General features: G+C 47.6%; 1 protein-coding gene across 2 annotated transcripts in view; it reads right to left on the bottom strand.

The window, feature by feature from the left end:
• The window catches only part of ATR (ATR checkpoint kinase), a 243,727-nt gene extending 223,271 nt beyond the window's left edge, over nucleotides 1-20,456 (bottom strand). For both annotated transcript variants that reach the window (XM_068109426.2, XM_078772919.1), the window contains exons 1-6: nucleotides 20,355-20,456; nucleotides 20,077-20,135; nucleotides 18,215-18,306; nucleotides 17,909-18,043; nucleotides 952-1,166; nucleotides 51-731 (exon numbers count right to left, since the gene is read on the bottom strand). In XM_068109426.2, the coding sequence (XP_067965527.2) occupies nucleotides 51-731; nucleotides 952-1,166; nucleotides 17,909-18,043; nucleotides 18,215-18,306; nucleotides 20,077-20,135 (1,182 nt within the window). In that variant the 5' untranslated portion in view covers nucleotides 20,355-20,456. The remainder of the gene's footprint in view (nucleotides 1-50; nucleotides 732-951; nucleotides 1,167-17,908; nucleotides 18,044-18,214; nucleotides 18,307-20,076; nucleotides 20,136-20,354) is intronic.
• Between the last annotated feature and the right edge of the window lie 216 nt (nucleotides 20,457-20,672).

Genomic DNA, 20,672 nt, shown 5'->3' with positions numbered 1-20,672 from the left:
TTGTATAATTATAGGGGCTAGTGTCTCCGTTTAAAAAAAAAAAGACTCACCTTGATCTGCATTGGGGTAGTACCAATCATCTGAACAAGTGGAGAGCACAAAGCAGAGAGATGCGCCTGCACTTCCACACTCATATCTGCCTTTCCGCTGGAAACCACACAGGCTGCAACCTCATAAGTAAGGTTCAACACCAGATCGAAAAGGTCCGTATGTTGCAATCCATGAAACCCATGAAAAACCTTTATGCTGTCAACAAGATACTCGAGCAAAGAGACGCGGGCATTGTGCTGCAGGCCTAGCCGCAGCTTGCTCAAAACAGCAAGCAGCAGCCGCCGGCACGGCTCAAGCAGTTCAGGTCGTAACTCGGAAGACTGCCACATCAGCATCACAATGTTCATCAAACCTTGGAGGAGATAGGCAGTAGAAGCGTCATCGGGAAGGTCCCCGGCATCAAGTAAACTAATGGAAAGTTTCATGGTGGCGACCTTCAGTGGAGATAAGCTTCCGTACAGGTTACGAACAACAATATGCCATAGTTCGTTGAAGAATGCGTTGTTGAAGTAGACACCCTCTCCCATTAGCAAGTCAAGTATTTGAGTCACACAGAGTTGCAATTGCTCCACGTGGCGCAACGAGGTCAGCTCAATTTTTGTAGGGGTCAGGTAGGCCGCATCCTCTCTGAGTTGTGTGGAGAACGACTTAAGCGTTGCATCACAGTTGTTGCACTCTTCCTGGGGAGGGAAAACGACAACTCACAAAATGAAGACTAGCAAAAAAAAGTTTGAAAACTAGGTAAAGCAAATAACCTGTTGTACAAACCGCATATTCAGTTTATGGAAAGAGAACACCACAGGGTGAACGGTGAATTCAACCAGGATGCAACATGGGGGAGTGCGGTAGGGAAGAGATCTATCAGTTACATCATTCAAGAAAGTGAGGAAGCTGCTGCACCTCAGAAGATCGATCCAGCAATCCAGCCTTAATCTCAATGAGCTCCCAAAGAAGCTGAAAAAGTTCCCTGGAGATTCGACGAAAAAGGAACGTGCTATGGATGTTCACCAGCCCGAGCAAGTCTGCAAGCAAGCGGCTAATACGGCCATGCAGAGGGCTGCAATTTGGCTCGGCGAGCACGCGCAGCAAACGTGCACAAAGCCAGGAGCAGAAACCTGGAGGACGCGGGACACGAACACGTGACATGCATGACAAGGTGTTTCCAAAACGACCTTCATCTTACTCCAAGGGATGAGGATGAAATGGTGAAATGAAGTTTTTTTCTCTTTGGTAGATGATCGTGAGTATTTTTCACCCGAGCAAAGGCTGCAACTCATAGCGAGCAGCCAGCATCTACTGGAAACACTCAAGCGCAAGAGGAAGTGGCAGTGAACTCGCTCGTTACATGGATTATGATTCACAGAAAAAGGGCGGAGGAAAAACAAAAACCAAAACACACAACGGGAGTGATTGGACAATTTGAATTTTAGAAGATTGTGACCATTATGATGGAAGTGGATTACAACAACTTGGAACGGCTCGAAAGCGGATGTGCATGAGAACATGATGAGTGCGCGATGTGAAGTCAAATCGAAATAATGAAGCAAAGTGATCGGCAGTTTCACCACAAGCAAATGAGCAGAGGAACCACTCTTAACAACAATGCTATTCAGCCCTCTTGCCTGCGAAGGTCAGCTTCACTCACTGGACCTGCAATAGGTCTTGAGCAAGCTACGCTGTCAGATTCCACCCATTAGACAGGATGGCGGCCGGCCTCGCCGGTGCAGTGGCGTTCGCACTCGTAATCACAACGCTTTCCTGAATTTTCCACCATGGACGGCCCGAAATCGAGTCAGCCCAACAAATCGGACATATACTTAGAACTGAGGTGACCGAATGCCTGACTGCAAATGCAATGGGCGCCAATGAACGCAAATGCCAAAATAAATCAAACAGATGCGATACCACACCTGTAGACATCCACTAGAGAACACGTGTCAATGAGCGCTGTAAATACAACCCAAACGGACCAAACATTAATAGTCAGGTTCACTATGTTTTTTCGTTCAAAATCATGGTAGATTAGCAAACCTATACATTTTTGGAAACGTTATTACATGGAAAATCTGAAAATCAATGTTTACATTTGCCAATTCTGACCAATTCGATTCGACCAATTCGACCAATTCGACCAATTCCATTCGACCAATTCGACCAATCGCTTCGATCAACCATTCGACCATTCGACCAATTCGATCGATTCGATTCGATTCATCGAATTCGATTCGATCGACCATTCGACCAATTCGATTTGTCGATCAATTTGACCGACCTTTGCTTGTGTGGAACGGACTGTGAAAACGATGCGGACTATATTGTCGGATACGACACACAGGACAGTGATGACGAACTCTAAATGGCATATTCTGTAATCGTGTATGTTTGATGCCATTGACTGCCTGTGTATATTTTGTCATTGACTGCCTGTGTAGATGTGAAGTTATACTGACTGCATGTGTATATATGATTTTGCTGACTGCCTGTGTATGTTTGGTGATATGAATTATTGTGACACATTTTGATGTTATTAACTGCCTGTACAAAATGATAACATGTATTTGATTATGCAACTTATCGCGAATATAAAGACAGTATTTTGCAATTCAAAACCTTTGATTCGTGTCTTACCATTCCCCATAGCACTAATTTGATACTTTCATTGGATTCCTTGTCCCTGAAAATATAGGTTTAGTATATTTTTTAAAGTTCTTAGGGTAATTAGAGGCAGAAATAGAACAAAATATGTATTTTACAGTGGCCATTTTGAAAATCCAAAATGGCCGCCATACAGGTATCTCTCCAAATGTAAACATTGATTTTTAGTTTCCTTATGCTATAACCTTTCCAAAAATGTATAGGTTTGCTAATCTACCATGATTTTGAACGAAATATAATTTATTGACATAGTGAACCTGACTATAAGAGTGCATACTGTCACCAACCTCCAATTGACGCCTACATTGTCCACACTTTATTAAATGTACAAAATGCGACCAGAGATGCGGATTTTAATGACGAGGATGTAGAGAGCCATGAGTTATGTACATTCATGTATGTTCAAGGATGTAGAGAGCCATGAGTTATGTACATTCATGTATGTTCAAGGATGTAGAGAGCCATGAGTTATGTACGTTCATGTATGTTCAAGGATGTAGACAGCCATGAGTTATGTACGTTCATGTATGTTCAAGGATGTAGACAACCATGAGTTATGTACGTTCATGTATGTTCAAGGATGTAGACAGCCATGAGTTATGTACGTCCGTCGTCCGTGTACATTCAAGGATATGGACAGCCATGAGTTATGTACGTTCATGTATGTTCAAGGATGTAGACAGCCATGAGTTATGTACGTTCATGTATGTTCAAGGATGTAGACAGCCATGAGTTATGTACGTTCGTGTACGTTCAAGGATGTAGACAGCCATGAGTTATGTACGTTCATGTATGTTCAAGGATGTAGACAACCATGGGTTATGTACGTTCATGTATGTTCAAGGATGTAGACAGCCATGGGTTATGTACGTTCGTGCATGTTCAAGGATGTAGACAGCCATGGGTTATATATGTTCGTACATGTTCAAGGATGTAGACAACCATGGGTTACGTACGTTCGTGCATGTTCAAGGATGTAGACAGCCATGGGTTATGTATGTTCGTGCATGTTCAAGGATGTAGACAACCATGGGTTATGTACATTCATGCATGTTCAAGGATGTAGACAGCCATGGGTTATGTATGTTCGTACATGTTCAAGGATGTAGACAGCCATGAGTTACGTACGTTCGTGCATGTTCAGGAATGCAGACAGCCATGAGTTACGTACGTTCGTGCATGTTCAAGGATGTAGACAGCCATGGGTTATGTATGTTCGTGCATGTTCAAGGATGTATACAGCCATGAGTTATGTACATTCATGTATGTTCAAGGATGTAGACAACCATGGGTTATGTATGCTCGTACATGTTCAAGGATGTCGAGAGCCATGAGTTATGGATGTTCATGCATGTTCAAGGATGTAGAGAGCCCTGAGTTATGTACGTTCATGTATGTTCAAGGATGTAGACAGCCATGAGTTATGTACATTCATGTATGTTCAAGGATGTAGAGAGCCATGAGTTATGTACATTCATGTATGTTCAAGGATGCAGACAGCCATGAGTTATGTGCGTTCATGTATGTTCAAGGATGTAGAGAGCCATGAGTTATGTACATTCATGTATGTTCAAGGATGTAGACAGCCATGAGTTATGTACATTCATGTATGTTCAATGATGTAGACAGCCATGAGCTATGTACGTTCATGTATGTTCAAGGATGTAGACAGCCATGAGTTATGTCCGTCCGTGTACGTTCAAGGATGTAGACAGCCATGAGTTATGTCCGTCCGTATACGTTCAAGGATGTAGACAGCCATGATTTATACACGTTCGTGAATGCTCAAGTACATCCGCTCCTCCAGGTCAACGATAGCGAGACAAAACACTTTGTTTTTGGATAAAAGCCCAAGAAATTGATGTGAATGCTAAATGAGTACATTTTGTTGTACACAGGCAGTCCGCGGTTTCCGAATACAATGTGTTCTTGAAAATGTGTTCATAAACCGGGATAATAAATCCCCATTAAATACATGTAACAAGTGATTAATTGTCTCCCAAACACAAATTAAACCCTATTTCTTACATAAACCGTTGTTAAATGCACTTTTGGAAACGAATAAAGTTAGGCTATAAAGACATATGACGGGGCCAGTGAAGCTCACCGTGCACCCCCACCAGGACAGTTTTTCATGGGTACCAAATTGTTCACTAGGATCAACTGAATGAAAAAAAAAAAAAATGCTCCCAGAAAAATAACTCATTTGCAGTACAATCAAATTGAGCCGTTTCCATGGCGATGCATCGAAAAATTAATCATTGCACCAAGATTAGCAAATTAACCATAGCTCGTTAAATAATAAAACAAATAACAAAACAAACAAAACAAATAACAAAACTGGTACCAAAATAAAGGTTATGTGTTTCCCCTGTGATACCCAATGTTATGTTAATTCGCTCATTTGCATAATCATGAATATTCATTAAAATTACAAATGTTGCTTAAAATTCTAAAATTGTCAAGTCCAACACTTCTCAGAAATTATAGGAGATGTTTATTCAAATCAAAGTCTGCACTAATGCATTTACAAATTCAAGATAATAACAAAGATACCCGCCTTGTTTCTCTGAAATATGGATAAGTAGATCAATTAGCTTACACACAATACCTGCCACGTCCACCTTCAAAAACCGTCAATTGTTTCTTCATGTTCGGTCTGGTATATTGTGTCCTATCACTCAATGTCACAATCAAAAACCTCTCAAAACCTCCTGAAACACCCTCACCATCATCAGCGTTTACTCGTAATGCCTCCTGAAGGACACCAATGACCTGCTGTGGAAGAATATCTCCTTGTATCCATCCATAAGGGTTCTTCCAGCATTCCATCTGTGTGCCCGTTGCATGTACATAGTTACATCTGTACATGCATGTTGTAATTGTGCAGGCACGTCTGGTGCAGTTATTGCATACTGCAACTTGATAATTATTTATTTTTTTATTTTTATTTTTTATTTTTTTTGTATACTGAATCGAGGCTCGTGAAAGAGCTAACATTTATTTCACAAACAAACCAACCAGAAAAACAAAATATACAAAAAGAGGGAGCGGAAGACAAGATGGGGAGAGAAGGGGAAGCACACAACCACAACATTTGAGAGCAGGGAGAAGTGTGGGAGGGAGAGGGCTTGGGGGCAGGAGGCGTGGGAAGGGGAGGGGGGGGGGGGGGGGAAGAGGTATAAAACACAAGGGGACCGAAATTAGCGGGGGTAGAAAAGATCAAGGTTTTGGATGGGGGAGGATAAGAGATGGTGGTGAACAGCTGTTTTAAAGACCTGGAGGGTGGAGTGGGATTGAAGAGAGTGAGGGAGTTTGTTCCAGAGGTGGGAGAAAAGAGGAATGAAGGAGTGAAGGTGACCAGAAAGTCTTGATTTTGGCAGTTTAACCATAAGAGGGTTGCAGGCAGATCTTGTGCGACCTGTAGGAATATTTGGGGGACAGAGCCCAAAGAGGGCTGGGGGGGCAAGGCCAGAGAGGAGTCGGTAGAAGACGGAAAGACCACCAACCTGCCTGCGGTGAGTGAGTGAAAGGCTCTTGGAGTTAGCTTCATCGCAGGAGATTCCAATGATTCTGAACGCTTTGGTTTCAACAGCGTGAAGACGGGCTAGGTGTGAGGCAGGAGCTCCAGACCAGAGGGGAGAGCAGTATTCCATAGAGCTGTGGATGAAAGCCTTGTATGTGGTGAGGAGCTCAGGTGTGCCAAGGAAGGACTTCGCACGACGGAGGATGCCCAGTCGGCGACTGGCTTTGGAGGCCAGATTTGAAATGTGGTTTTCCCAGGAAATATCATGGCAAATAGTGAGACCCAAAAGCTTGAGTGACAGAACTTCTTGGAGAGGATTATTCAGAAAGTGGATGGGAGGGTTTTCCAGTCGGTCTTTTCGGAGAGACATCGTAAGAGTGTGAGATTTATCAGGATTGAAAGACATGTTCCACTTGTTTGACCAGTCTGTGATTTTGTCCAGGTCTGCAGAGAGTGAGGAGGCTGCAGACTGCCGATCTGAGGGATGAGGAATGGAGCGACAGAGAGTAGAGTCGTCAGCAAAGAGATAGAGAGGATTTTCAAGAGAGTCAGAGAGATCATTGATGAACACCAGAAAAAGCACAGGGCCCAGAACACTACCTTGGGGAACTCCAGCCTGAACAGGAAGAGGAGATGAGAGAAACCCATTCAGGGCCACACGTTGACTACAACCAGAGAGGAAGTCCGCCAGCCATGCGTGGAGATTTCCATGGATACCAAAGGAGGAGGGTTTGGTGAGCAGAGCAGGGTGCCAGACCGTATCGAAGGCACGTGAAATGTCAAGGGAGACAGCTCTAATTTCCTGTTTGGCGTTGAGGACCTCCATCCATTGTTGAGAAAGCAAAAGCAGCATGTCCAGAGTAGAGTGACCAGGTCTGAAACCAAATTGATGATCAGAGATCAAGCCATTGGAGAAGAGGAAAGATTTCATATCTGAAGCAATGATGGATTCCATGACTTTGCTGATAATTGGGAGAAGGCTGATTGGTCTGTAGTTGCTGGGATCTGTTTTTGCACCTTTTTTGTGCAAAGCGGTGATGTTGGCTGATTTCCAAGCAGATGGCAGATGACCTTGAGCAAAAGAGAGGGTGAAGAGAACAGAAAGAGGGAGTGAAAGAGCGGAAGAACATGATTTTAGGACCCGTGGGCTGATGCCGTCAGGACCAGTTGCAGAATCAGAGTCGAGGGTTGACCAAAACTTTTCCACCTTGTCAGGAGGAAAGGACACAGAGTCCAGGAACAGCTGGGTACGACTGGGTACGGTGGGTACAGAGAGGGATGGGTTTGGGACACAAGATTTAGAGGCAAACACAGAGTTGAGGCATTCAGCTCTTTCACGTGCGGAGTCAGCCGTTAAGCCGTTTGAGGTGAGGGAGGGGATGAAGGGGGAACAAACACCAGAAACAGATTTGACCAGACGCCACCAGGATTTGGAAGAGGGAGACAGATAAGAGAGTTCGGTCTTGAGAACGGTGAGATATTGTTTCCTCGCTCTCCTGAGGGTGGACACACACTTGTTTCGGGCTTTATGAAAGGAAATGAGATTTCCTTCCGTTGGATTTGCTTTCCAGGAGACGAAAGCATGTTGTTTCAGGGCAACAGCCTCACCACAAGATTCCGTGTACCATGGACGGGAGGAAGGGTATGACAACTGAAGACAAGATGGGATAAATCTGTGCATGAGAGAGAGCAATTTACTTTGAAATAATTCCCAGGATGAGTTGATGTCAGAGGCGGTAGAGATGGGAGACCAGTCCAGATGATTGATGGCTGCTTGAAGACCGTGCCAGTTGGCCTGAGTGAAATGCCAGACTCGTCGACGCTGAGGAGGCTCTCTGAGAATGGTCAGAGAGATGTCCACTTTGACAAGCACATGATCAGATGAGCCGATTGGAGCAGAAGAAGAGCAGCAGACATTTTCAGGGAAGTTTGTCATAACCAAATCCAGAAGAGAAGATGCTCCGTTGACTGAGATCCGGGTCGGGAAATTGACAGATTGTGTCAGTCCCAGTGAGTCGCAGAAGTCCTTTGCTGAAGAGCCATGGCTGGTGAGAGGTACCCACACCCAGCCAACTGGCATGGTGACAATTGAAATCACCACATATGAGGAAGAGAGAGTTGTGATGGGTAGATAGAAGTTGGTCCATATTATCAGACAGCGAGATGTTGATGGAGTCATCGCTGTTTGGTGGACGGTACAACACACATATGAACAAAAGGTGGGAGCGAAGGTGAAGCCGTAGCCAAAGGTATTCTTGGGGGTGAGGTGGAGAGAGGGCAGTGGAGGGCGAGTGAGGAAGAGAGTTTTTTATAAAGATAGCAACCCCACCTCCAGGACGAGGCTCAGGTCTATCATACCGGAGGAGGGAGTAACCTGGGAGAGATACCAAGGCATCAGAGACATCATGAAGGAGGAAAGTTTCTGTTAAGCAGATCACATCTGGTTTGTCAGAAGCAACCTGTATGGAGAGATCAGTCAAGTTTGAGCGAAGGCCCCGGATGTTTGAGGTCCATACCGTTAATGAAGAGGAAGGGGGAGCATCGGGTCCAGAACAGGGGGGGGAGGGGTAGGGTAAGATGTGGAAGAGGAGGAAGAGGTAGGGAGAGCTGTTGAAGGTGTGTCAGAGATTTCAGAGATTTCAGAATAGCTTGGAGAAAGGGAAGAATGGGGAGGACAAAAGGTTTGATGGAGATTGGGTGAGGCACAGTGAGGTGTTATTTGAGGAGGGGGAAGAGCGAGGCAGAAGGTTGGGGGAGATGAAGGTGAAAGTTGGAAGGGGGAAGAAGCAGGGAGGATGCTTTGAGGAGGAGGGGTGAGATGGGAGTCTCGGAGGGGAGGAGCGAGGGAGAGTCTCGGAGGGGAGGGGTGTGGGGGGAGTTTAGGAGGGAGGGGAGGGAAGGGGAAAGGGGGAAGATTTGAAAGGGATGGGTGATGGGGAGGATTTGGAGGGGAGGGGTGAGATTGGATTTTGAAAAGTGTACGATTCATGGGAAACGAACATTTTTTGCAAAATGAGTTTGAGACTTTCGAGTCAAAAATACGTTTGAGGACACTGAAGGAGGGGTGGAGTTCTGGATAGTTTAGGGAATGTAGAAAGGAGGAACTGTAAGAGATGGTATTATATATATTTTTTGGAATGAATAGATTTGGTGAGCAAGACGAAAGCATCCTTTTGTAGGAAAAGAAGAAAAGGGTGTTATAATATATGAGAGAAAATAGTTGTTCAGGGGAGAGATTATACATTTCTAACCACGTGATCGCGTGATCGCGAACGAAGAACGAACGAACAAAAAGAACAACAAATAAACGAATAAGGGGTTTTTGGGGTTTTTTGGGGTTTTTTTTGAGTACAGATATTAAACAAGCAGGTATGGGGTGAACGACTGGGACGAAACAGAGAACGAAAATAATTGCAGCACATTCGACGAATCGCTGAGAGAAAAACAAAACCACAAGGTCGGAGACGGTACGGTAGCCTAAGCCTACGAGTACTAGGCCGCAGAATACTCGATACGCATTAACCGACGATTGTGTTTCCATGTACAAAAAATTAGCACCGAAAATTTTCCAAAAGATACGCTATAGGTACACACACCGAAGGATAGATACAGTCTCGACAAAAACACAATTGAGAAAGATCACTTAGCTTCGAAAGCATGAGCGTATGGAACAGCTTCGAAAAGACGTGACCTCGCCGTGATCTCGCGAGATTTACCTGAGGTGTTGCTCCAATCGTTTACTGCAAGGTGGTTTGGTTCCCATAGCAACATCGCGCAGTGCGTTCAAGAGCTCGCTTTCACACTTTTGCTTTATCATGAACACTGAACAGTCTCAAATCGTCCACTTCTGTGGACCTTGTTTTTCCATACACAAAGCACATGTGACCTCTTCAAGCTCAGTTATCAGGCCCTTTGGCATGTTCCAAGAATTCCCCAGTCTTGCAAGAACTGGAACAATCCTTGGCACCTTCTTCGGAGTATTGATGGGTTTAACTTTCCCTTTCCCCTTAAATGCACTTGTTGTGTCACAATCACTGCATGCATGGAGAGCTTGAAGCGCTGCACGGTTTTCCTGTGTGTAGGTTCGTGCAAATTCCATCATGTTGATTAGATTCTTGTTGTTTCCTGCACCAGTAACAAAGAAAATAGAAATGCCTTAAAGTCTGTTGCTGTAGTACAGGATGATAAACACATATCACCATCTGGAAACATGTATGTTCTTGTAACCATGTTCCTTTGCAAACCGGCAGTGGAAGATAATCCTCGTGTCAGTCTCTTCTTGTGTCGATGACAGAACTTCAACCTGTTTCCTAATTGTTGTTTTCCCATCCTCAGATATGAAGCTGTTTCCTTTTCTTTCACATACAAGTCTGATCTTTCGGCCTTGTAGTCGTTCCACATCGAAGCATTGCTCCAAGATTTACACGGGACTTGCAGAAGTTATTTTTTGTTGTCATCATTCGTCAATAACGATGTCCAGTCGGTTGATTTCTCAGCGTTTTCGACCTGTACCAGTAACTATTCTGCGCATTCCTCTGTGCTTCCTTTCCACTGATTTCACTCAATCCTCCTTGTATATACAGTCACGTGAAAAAGTAAGTACACCCCATGAAATGTTTTTTTAATCTTTGTAACATATGTGGACATATCAATATTTGATCTTCATTTAAACAGTATCTATAGATAAAAGTGATATAGCTGAACAAAAAACAATGAAAAATTGACTTTGCAATAATTTATTCAACAAAAAATTAACAGAGATACCATTTCCTTCTGTTGAAAAAGTAAGTACACCCTTGGCTCTAATAGGTGGTATTGCCCCCTTTGGCAGAAACAACCTCAAGCAGGTGTTTCTTATAACTGTCTAGCAGTCTCTGACATCGACTGGGAGAAATTTTTGCCCACTCCTCCATGCAGAATTAATTCTTTAATCTGTGCAATGTTTGAGGGGTTTCTTGCATGCACAGCTCGTTTCAAATCCCCCCACAACATCTCGATGGGATTTAGATCCAGGCTTTGACTTGGCCATTCCAGAACCCTCCATTTCTTTCTTTTCAGCCATTCCTTGGTGGATTTACTGGTATGTTTAGGGTCATTGTGATGTTGCAAGGTCCACCTTCGGTTGAGCTTCAACTTTCCGACAGGTGGCCTCACATTATCCTCAAGCACCCTCTGGTACAATGAAGAATTCATAGTGGATTCCATGATGGTGAGCTGCCCAGGCCCTGATGCAGCAAAGCTGCCCCAAACCATAATATTTCCACCGCCATGCTTTACAGTTGGTATCAGGTTCTTGTGGTCAAATGCTGTCTTTGGTTTTCGCCAAACATGTCTTCTGGTACTGTGGCCAAATAGCTCTACCTTTGACTCATCTGTCCAGAGCACATTGTTCCAGAAGTGCTGGTCTTTGCCTAGGTGTTCATTGGCAAACTTTAGTCTTGCCCTGTTGTTCTTTCTGGACAGCAAAGGTTTCCTCCTGGCACACCTCCCATGTAGATCAAATTTGTACAGCCTCTTTCTAATGGTAGACTCGTGCACTTTGACATCAACAGTGGCAAGAGCTACCTGTAGGTCCCGTGATGACATTCTGGGGTTCTTAGAGACTTCTTTCAGCATCTTGCTGTCTGCTCTCGGGCTGAACTTGCTGGGGCGGCCTGGCCTGAACAAGTTGGCAGTTGTTTGGAATCTTCTCCACTTGTAGATGATCTTCCAGACAGTCGAATGATTGATTTCAAATTGTTTGGATATCTTTTTAAATCCCTTCCCAGACTCGTCGGCATCTATAACCTTCTTTCTGAAGGCCTCAGAGAGCTCTTTTGATCTAGGCATGGTGACGCCGCACACTTCAACAACAAAGAGCAAACCAAACTAAATGTCTGAGGTTTAAATAAGACAGGTTCCTCCAAGATCCTCTCTAACGATGTTCTAATCATTTGCACCTGAGCTGGTGCACCTGATTCTAATTTTAGGTATTTGAAGTCGTGATAAATGTAGGGGTGTACTTACTTTTTCCACATGCGAAATTTGCATTTATGTTTGTTTAAATTATACAATGGACTACAAAATGTAAATGTTTCATGGTATTTGTTATATTATATCTCCTTTATCTATCAATATTGTTGAAATGAAGATCAAATAGCTGTATGTTGAAATATGTGGAAAAAGTCAAAACTTTACATGGGGTGTACTTACTTTTTTGCTTGACTGTATCTGTGCTGAAGATGACGTCAGCTTAGCGAGGTATCATGTTGAACCGTTTCTCACATATTTCTCGGAGATAGTTTGGAACGTCTTTCATGCAGTAAACCGTGCATTTCCACCCTATACGATGACTAGTGTGTTACCACGTAGTGGCTTACTGGCAGTATCTGTCAGTCTCACCAAGTGTTTGAAACATTTAGATTTGTCAATCTTCACTAATTACCCAATGGCTGTGCCGATGCTGCATGGAATCTTTTGGGTCCTCGGGGGTCTTGGATATTTTGAGTCCTCAGGGGTCTTGGATATTTTGAGTCCTCGGGGGGGGGGGGGGTGTTGGATATTTGGAGTCCTCGGGGGGGTCTTGGATATTTTGAGTCCTCGAAGGGGTCTTGGATATTTCGAGTCCTCGGGGGGGTCTTGGATATTTTGAGTCCTCGGGGGGGTCTTGGATATTTTGAGTCCTCGGGGGGGTCTTGGATATTTTGAGTCCTCGGGGGGGTCTTGGATATTTTGAGTCCTCAGAGGGGGTCTTGGATATTTTGAGTGCTCGGGGGGAGGTCTTTTTTTTTTTTTTTTTTTTTTTTTGTATACAAGATCGAGGCTCGTGAAAGAGCTAACATTAATCACACAAAAAGACAAACCGACACACAAAACACAAAAAACAAGGGGAGCGGCAGACAAGATAGGGAGAGAGGGGGAAGGACACAAAAGAGAGGGGGAAGAGGGGGAAGGACACAAACACAATATTTGAGAGCAGGGACATCGGGAGGACTTGGGGGGAGGTGGGAGAGGAATAAAACATATGAACACTGCAAGGACTCTGGAGTGAATTACCGGGGGTAGAAAAGATCAAGGTTTTCGATGGGGGAAGATAAGAGATGGTGGTGAACAGCTGTTTTAAAGACCTGGAGGGAGGAGTGGGATTGAAGGGAGTGGGGGAGTTTGTTCCAGAGGCGGGAGAAAAGGGGAATGAAAGAGTGAAGGTGAGCAGAGAGCCTAGACTTTGGCAGTTTAACCATAAGAGGGTTGCAGGCAGATCTTGTGCGACCTGAAGGAATATTGGGGGGGACAGAGCACAGAGAGAGCTGGGGGAGCAAGGCCGGAGAGGAGTCGGTAGAAGACAGAAAGACCACCAACCTGCCTGCGGTGAGTGAGTGAAAGGCCCTCGGTGTTGACTACATCGCAGGAGATTCCAATGATTCTGAAAGCTTTGGCCTCAACAGCGTGAAGCCGAGCAAGGTGTGAGGCAGGAGCACCAGCCCAGAGGGGGGAACAGTATTCCATTGAGCTGCGGATGAAAGCCTTGTATGTGGTGAGGAGCTCAGGTGTGCCAAGGAAGGACTTCGCACGACGGAGGATGCCCAGTCGGCGACTGTCTTTGGAGGCCAGCTTGGAAATGTGGTTTTCCCAAGAAAGATCATGGCAGATAGTGAGACCCAAAAGCTTGAGCGACAGAACTTCTTGGAGAGGATTGTTGAGAAAGTAGATGGGAGGGTTGTCCAGTCGGTCCTTTCGGAGAGACATTGTAAGAGTGTGAGATTTGTCAGGATTGAAAGACATGTTCCACTTGTTTGACCAGTCTGTGATTTTGTCCAGGTCTGCAGAGAGTGAGGAGGCTGCAGACTGCCGATCTGAGGGATGAGGAATGGAGCGACAGAGAGTAGAGTCGTCAGCAAAGAGATAGAGAGGATTTTCAAGAGAGTCAGAGAGATCATTGATGAAGACCAGAAAAAGCACAGGGCCCAGAACACTATCTTGGGGAACTCCAGCCTGAACAGGAAGAGGAGATGAGAGAAACCCATTCAGGGCCACACGTTGACTATGACCAGAGAGGAAGTCCGCCAGCCATGCATGGAGATTTCCATGGATACCAAAGGAGGAGAGTTTGGTGAGCAGAGCAGGGTGCCAGACCGTATCGAAGGCACGTGAAATGTCAAGGGAGACAGCTCTAATTTCCTGTTTGGCGTTGAGGACCTCCATCCATTGTTGAGAAAGCAGAAGCAGCATGTCCAGAGTAGAGTGACCAGGTCTGAAACCAAATTGATGATCAGAGATCAAGCCATTGGAGAAGAGGAAAGATTTAATATCTGAAGCAATGATGGATTCCATGACTTTCCTGATAATTGGGAGAAGGCTGATTGGTCTGTAGTTGCTGGGATCTGTTTTTGCACCTTTTTTGTGCAAACCGGTGATGTTGGCTGATTTCCAAGCAGATGGCAGATGACCTTGAGCAAAAGAGAGGGTGAAGAGAACAGAAAGAGGGAGTGAAAGAGCGGAAGAACATGATTTTAGGACCCGTGGGCTGATGCCGTCAGGACCAATTGCAGAATCAGAGTCGAGGGTTGACAGAAACTTTTCCACCTTGTCAGGAGGAAAGGACACAGAGTCCAGGAGCAGCTGGGTACGACTGGGTACGGTGGGTACAGAGAGGGATGGGTTTGGGACACAAGATTTAGAGGCAAACACAGAGTTGAGGCATTCAGCTTTTTCACGTGCGGAGTCAGCCATTAAGCCATTTGAGGTGAGGGATGGGATGGAGGGGGAACAAACACCAGAAACAGATTTGACCAGACGCCACCAGGATTTGGAAGAGGGAGACAGATAAGAGAGTTCGGTCTTGAGAATGGTGAGATATTGTTTCCTGGCTCTCCTGAGGGTGGACACACACTTGTTTCGGGCTTTGTGAAAGGAAATGAGATTTCCTTCCGTTGGATTTGCTTTCCAGGAGACGAAAGCAAGTTGTTTCAGGGCAACAGCCTCACCACAAGATTCCGTGTACCATGGACGGGAGGAAGGGTATGACAACTGAAGACGAGATGGTATAAATCTGTGCATGAGAGAGAGCAATTTACTTTGAAATAATTCCCAGGATGAGTTGATGTCAGAGGCGGTAGAGATGGGAGACCAGTCCAGATGATTGATGGCTGCTTGAAGACCGTGCCAGTTGGCCTGAGTGAAATGCCAGACTCGACGACGCTGAGGAGGCTCTCTGAGAATGGTCAGAGAGATGTCCACTTTGACAAGCACAAGATCAGATGAGCCGATTGGAGCAGAAGAAGAGCAGCAGACATTTTCAGGGAAGTTTGTCATAACCAAATCCAGAAGAGAAGATGCTCCGTTGACTGAGATCCGGGTCGGGAAATTGACAGATTGTGTCAGTCCCAGTGAGTCGCAGAAGTCCTTTGCTGAAGAGCCATGGCTGGTGAGAGAGGTACCCACACCCAGCCAACTGGCATGGTGACAATTGAAATCACCACATATGAGGAAGAGAGAGTTGGGATGGGTAGATAGAAGTTGGTCCATATTATCAGACAGTGAGATGTAGATGGAGTCATCGCTGTTTGGTGGACGGTACAACACACATATGAACAAAAGGTGGGAGCGAAGGGGAAGCCGTAGCCAAAGGTATTCCTGGGGGTGAGGTGGAGAGAGGGCAGTGGAGGGCGAGTGAGGAAGAGAGTTTTTTATAAAGATAGCAACCCCACCTCCAGGACGAGGCTCAGGTCTATCATACCGGAGGAGGGAGTAACCTGGGAGAGATACCAAGGCATCAGAGACATCATGAAGGAGGAAAGTTTCTGTTAAGCAGATCACATCTGGTTTGTCAGAAGCAACCTGTATGGAGAGGTCAGTCAAGTTTGAGCGAAGGCCCCGGATGTTTGAGGTCCATACCGTTAATGAAGAGGAAGGGGGAGCATCGGGTCCAGACAGGGGGGGGGAGGGGTAGGGTAAGATGTGGAAGAGGAGGAAGAGGTAGGGAGAGCTGTTGAAGGTGTGTCAGAGATTTCAGAGATTTCAGAATAGCTTGGAGAAAGGGAAGAATGGGGCGGACAAAAGGTTTGATGGAGATTGGGTGAGGCACAGTGAGGTGTTATTTGAGGAGGGGGAAGAGCGAGGCAGAAGGTTTGGGGAGATGAAGGTGAAAGTTGGAAGGGGGAAGAAGCAGGGAGGATGCTTTGAGGAGGAGGGGTGAGAGGGGAGTCTAGGAGGGGAGGAGCGAGGGAGAGTCTCGGAGGGGAGGGGTGTGGGGGGAGTTTAGGAGGGAGGGGAGGGAAGGGGCAAGGGGGGAGATTTGAAAGGGATGGGTGATGGGGAGGATTTGGAGGGGAGGGGTGAGATTGGATTTTGAAAAGTGTACGATTCATGGGAAACGAACATTTTTTGCAAAATGAGTTTGAGACCTTCGAGTCAAAAATACGTTTGAGGACACTGGAGGAGGGGTGGAGTTCTGGATAGTTCAGGGAATGTAGAAAGGAGGAACTGTGAGAGATGGTATTATATATATTTTTTGGAATGAATAGATTTGGTGAGCAAGACGAAAGCATCCTTTTGTAGGAAAAGAAGAAAAGGGTGTTATAATATATGAGAGAAAATAGTTGTTCAGGGGAGAGATTATACATTTCTAACCGCGTGATCGCGAACGAAGAACGAACGAACAAAAAGAACAACAAATAAACGAATAAGACCTGGGAAGGAAATATTTTTTTGGGGTTTTTTTTTTGTTTTTTGGGAGTAGAGATATTAAACAAGGAGGTACGGGGTGAACGACTGGTACGAAACAGAGAACGAAAATAATTTCAGCGCATTCGACGAATCGCTGAGAGAAAAACAAAACCACACGGTCGGAGACGGTACGGTAGTCTAAGCCTACGAGTACTAGGCCCCAGAATACTCGATACCATTAACCGACGATTGTGTATACATGTACGAAAAATTAGCACCGAAAATTTGCCAAAAGATACGCTATAGGTACACACACCGAAGGATAGATACAGTCTCGACAAAAACACGATTGTGATAGATCACTTAGCTTCGAGAGCGTGAGCGCATGGAGCAGCTTTGAAAAGACGTGACCTCGCCGTCTTGGATATTTTGGAGCCTTGGGGGGGTCTTGAATATTTTGGGTCCTCGGGAGTCTTGGATATTTTGGGTCTTCGGGGGTCTTGGATATTTTGGGTCTTCGGGGGGTCTTGGATATTTTGGGTCTTCGGGGGTCTTGGATATTTTGGGTCTTCGGGGGTCTTGGATATTTTGGTTCTTCGGGGGTCTTGGATATTTTGGGTCCTCGGGGGTCTTGGATTAATATCTTGTTTTAAATACGACTGATGAAAATTCAACTACCGGAGTTATTTATTCCTTTTCAACATCTATTAGTATTTTGTTTTAAATACGACTGATGAAAATTCAACTACCGGAGTTATTTATTCCTTTTCAACATCTATTAGTATTTTGTTTTAAATACGACTGGTGAAAATTCAACCATCGTAGTTATTTATTATTATTAACCACAAGTGCGACATAATATCAAGAGAAACTTCTATGTAGTAATATTTTTGTAAACTAAAATTCACAATTATCGTTCACAAACGTTTTATTGTAGAATGCTAACATCTGCCCACTTTAACCACCAATGGTGGGAAGATTGCTATGGTGGGAGAAAGGTATGAACCACAAACCGCACCGCAGGATACCTACCCCAACAACTGTCGGAAGTTTTCTCAGACGACAGGACGAACATCACCGGGAAGCTGTCCAGGCTGTGCTGGATGAATTCGAGTAACGTGGTGCAAAAGGGTCTTGAGCAACCCTCAAGAGCTAGCTCATGAATAACTAAAAAAGCACGAGGATCATGGAGGTTAGAGGGCACGAGGGCACGCACGCACACACGCACACACACACACACACACACACACACACACACACACACACACACACACACACACACACACACACACACACACACACACACACATGAAAGATAATGAAGTTTCCAAAACTCACCATTATTCACATTCCCCAAAAATCTGTTTATGTACCGACACAGAATACGACGTGGAGTATGGACGACTTCTCCATACTGATCGGGGCTCACACTGCAGGGAACAGCAAGAGGAATAATTACAGGAGAGGGAGAGAGGGTAGGGGGAGAAATGAGTGCTAATGGGAGTCAGGGAGGGAGTGCTGATGGAGGGGTGGGGCAGGAGTGAGCAGAGTGTGGTGCAGTGCTGAGATGGGGGAGGGAGGGTAGAAGTATTGATCGGGTAAAGGGGGAGGTAGTGTTGCCAGGAGGAGCGGGATGGGAGTGTTGGGGTGGGGGGGTTTTTGGGAGAGGGGGGTTCAGCGCTGGCCTGGGGGGGGTGAGTGGGGTGTGCAGCACTGGCCAGGGAGGGGGGGGGGATTGGGTGGGTGGGGTGTGCAGCGCTGGCCGAGGGGATGGGGGTGTTTGGGGGAGGGGGGGGTTTTGGGAGAAGGGGGTTGCAGCGCTGGCCGGGGGGGGGGGGGGGTGAGTAGGGTGTGCACCACTGGCCAGGAGGCGGGGTTGGGTGGGAGGGGTGTGCAGTGCTGGCCAGGGGAGGTGGGGGTGTTGGGGGTGGGGGGTGCTGGCCGGGTGGGTGTGCAGCGCTGACCAGGGGGGTGGGTGTGCAGCACTGGCCGGAGGAGTGAGTGGTGCAGCGCTGGTCTGGGGAAGTGCAGCACTGGCCCGGTTGCACTGGCCAGGGGGGGGGGGGGGGTTGGGCAGCGCTGGCCAGAGGGGGGGAGGGGGTGGGCAGCGCTGGCCGGGGGGGGGGGGCAGCACTGGCCGGGGGGGTGGGTTGGGCAGCGCTGGTCGGAGGGGGGGAGGGGTGGGCAGCGCTGGCCTGGGGGGGGGGCAACGCTGGCCGGGGGGAGGGAGGGGGTGGGCAGCGCTGGCCGGAGGGGGGGAGGGGTGGGCAGCGCTGGCCGGAGGGGGGAGGGGTGGGCAGCGCTGGCCGGAGGGGGGAGGGGTGGGCAGCGCTGGCCGGAGGGGGGAGGGGTGGGCAGCGCTGGCCGGAGGGGGGAGGGGTGGGCAGCGCTGGCCGGAGGGGGGAGGGGTGGGCAGCGCTGGCCGGAGGGGGGAGGGGTGGGCAGCGCTGGCCGGAGGGGGGAGGGGTGGGCAGCGCTGGCCGGAGGGGGGGAGGGGTGGGCAGCGCTGGCCGGAGGGGGGAGGGGTGGGCAGCGCTGGCCGGAGGGGGGAGGGGGTGGGGTGGGCAGCGCTGGCCGGAGGGGGGAGGGGTGGGGTGGGCAGCGCTGGCCGGAGGGGGGAGGGGTGGGCAGCGCTGGCCGGAGGGGGGGAGGGGTGGGCAGCGCTGGCCGGAGGGGGGGAGGGGTGGGCAGCGCTGGCCGGAGGGGGGAGGGGTGGGCAGCGCTGGCCGGAGGGGGGAGGGGTGGGCAGCGCTGGCCAGAGGGGGGAGGGGTGGGCAGCGCTGGCCGGAGGGGGGAGGGGTGGGCAGCGCTGGCCGGAGGGGGGAGGGGTGGGCAGCGCTGGCCGGAGGGGGGAGGGGTGGGCAGCGCTGGCCGGAGGGGGGGGGTGGGCAGCGCTGGCCGGAGGGGGGGGGAGGGGTGGGCAGCGCTGACCGGAGGGGGAAGGGGTGGGCAGCGCTGACCGGAGGGGGAAGGGGTGGGCAGCGCTGGCCGGAGGGGGAAGGGGTGGGCAGCGCTGGCCGGAGGGGGAAGGGGTGGGCAGCGCTGGCCGGAGGGGGAAGGGGTGGGCAGCGCTGGCCGGGGGGGGGGTGGTGGGCAGCGCTGGCCGGAGGGGGGGGGTGGGCAGCGCTGGCCGGAGGGGGAGGGGTGGGTGCTTATGTTGAGTAGATGTGTTATTAATGAGTAGGTTGAACTCTACGCACCTTTTTAACTCCCTCACCGCTGGAATTATTTTCATCAACTCATAGTCTCCCGCGTTCATCTTGGTGTTTGAGTTTGACGATCCGAGAAAATACATATACATATATATATTTTAGTTGCAAAGTAACGGTTGGGGTGCTTTTAATGTCGCAACAACCAATACGTCAGTAGACAGTACCGTATAATCATAAAATAAAGTAAAGGTGTTGTCAATGGCACAAAGTTAGGTGTAAACATTCTCTGTGAGTAAATTAAAAGGTAACATAAACTCGTTATTCACCTCCTTTGCACAGTGACTCTGCAAATCGCATAGAAAGACACGACCATTGGAGCCGTGAAGTCCTCACAGCCTGAATCTCCTCAGGAATACAACTTCCGGTGTGACTGTGAACCCGCCGCCGAATCCGAACCACAGCGTTCGCGCGCGTTCGGTGCCAAATGCTGATTGGTCAGAGAGGAAATAAATTGGTTTTGTACTCCCCACTCCATGCACACGTTTTAAGCTAAATTAACTTAATTTTATGTACAAACATAATAAGTTAACCTTCACGTATCCACGATGGTTACACACGTAACATTAAGGCACATGTCAACTACT

Source organism: Myxine glutinosa, chromosome 2 (genome assembly GCF_964187855.1).
Source record: "Myxine glutinosa chromosome 2, kmMyxGlut1.1, whole genome shotgun sequence".
Classification (NCBI taxonomy): domain Eukaryota; kingdom Metazoa; phylum Chordata; class Myxini; order Myxiniformes; family Myxinidae; genus Myxine; species Myxine glutinosa.
The sequence above is the reverse complement of the archived record's forward strand: the minus strand, read 5'-3'. Positions and strand labels throughout refer to the sequence as shown.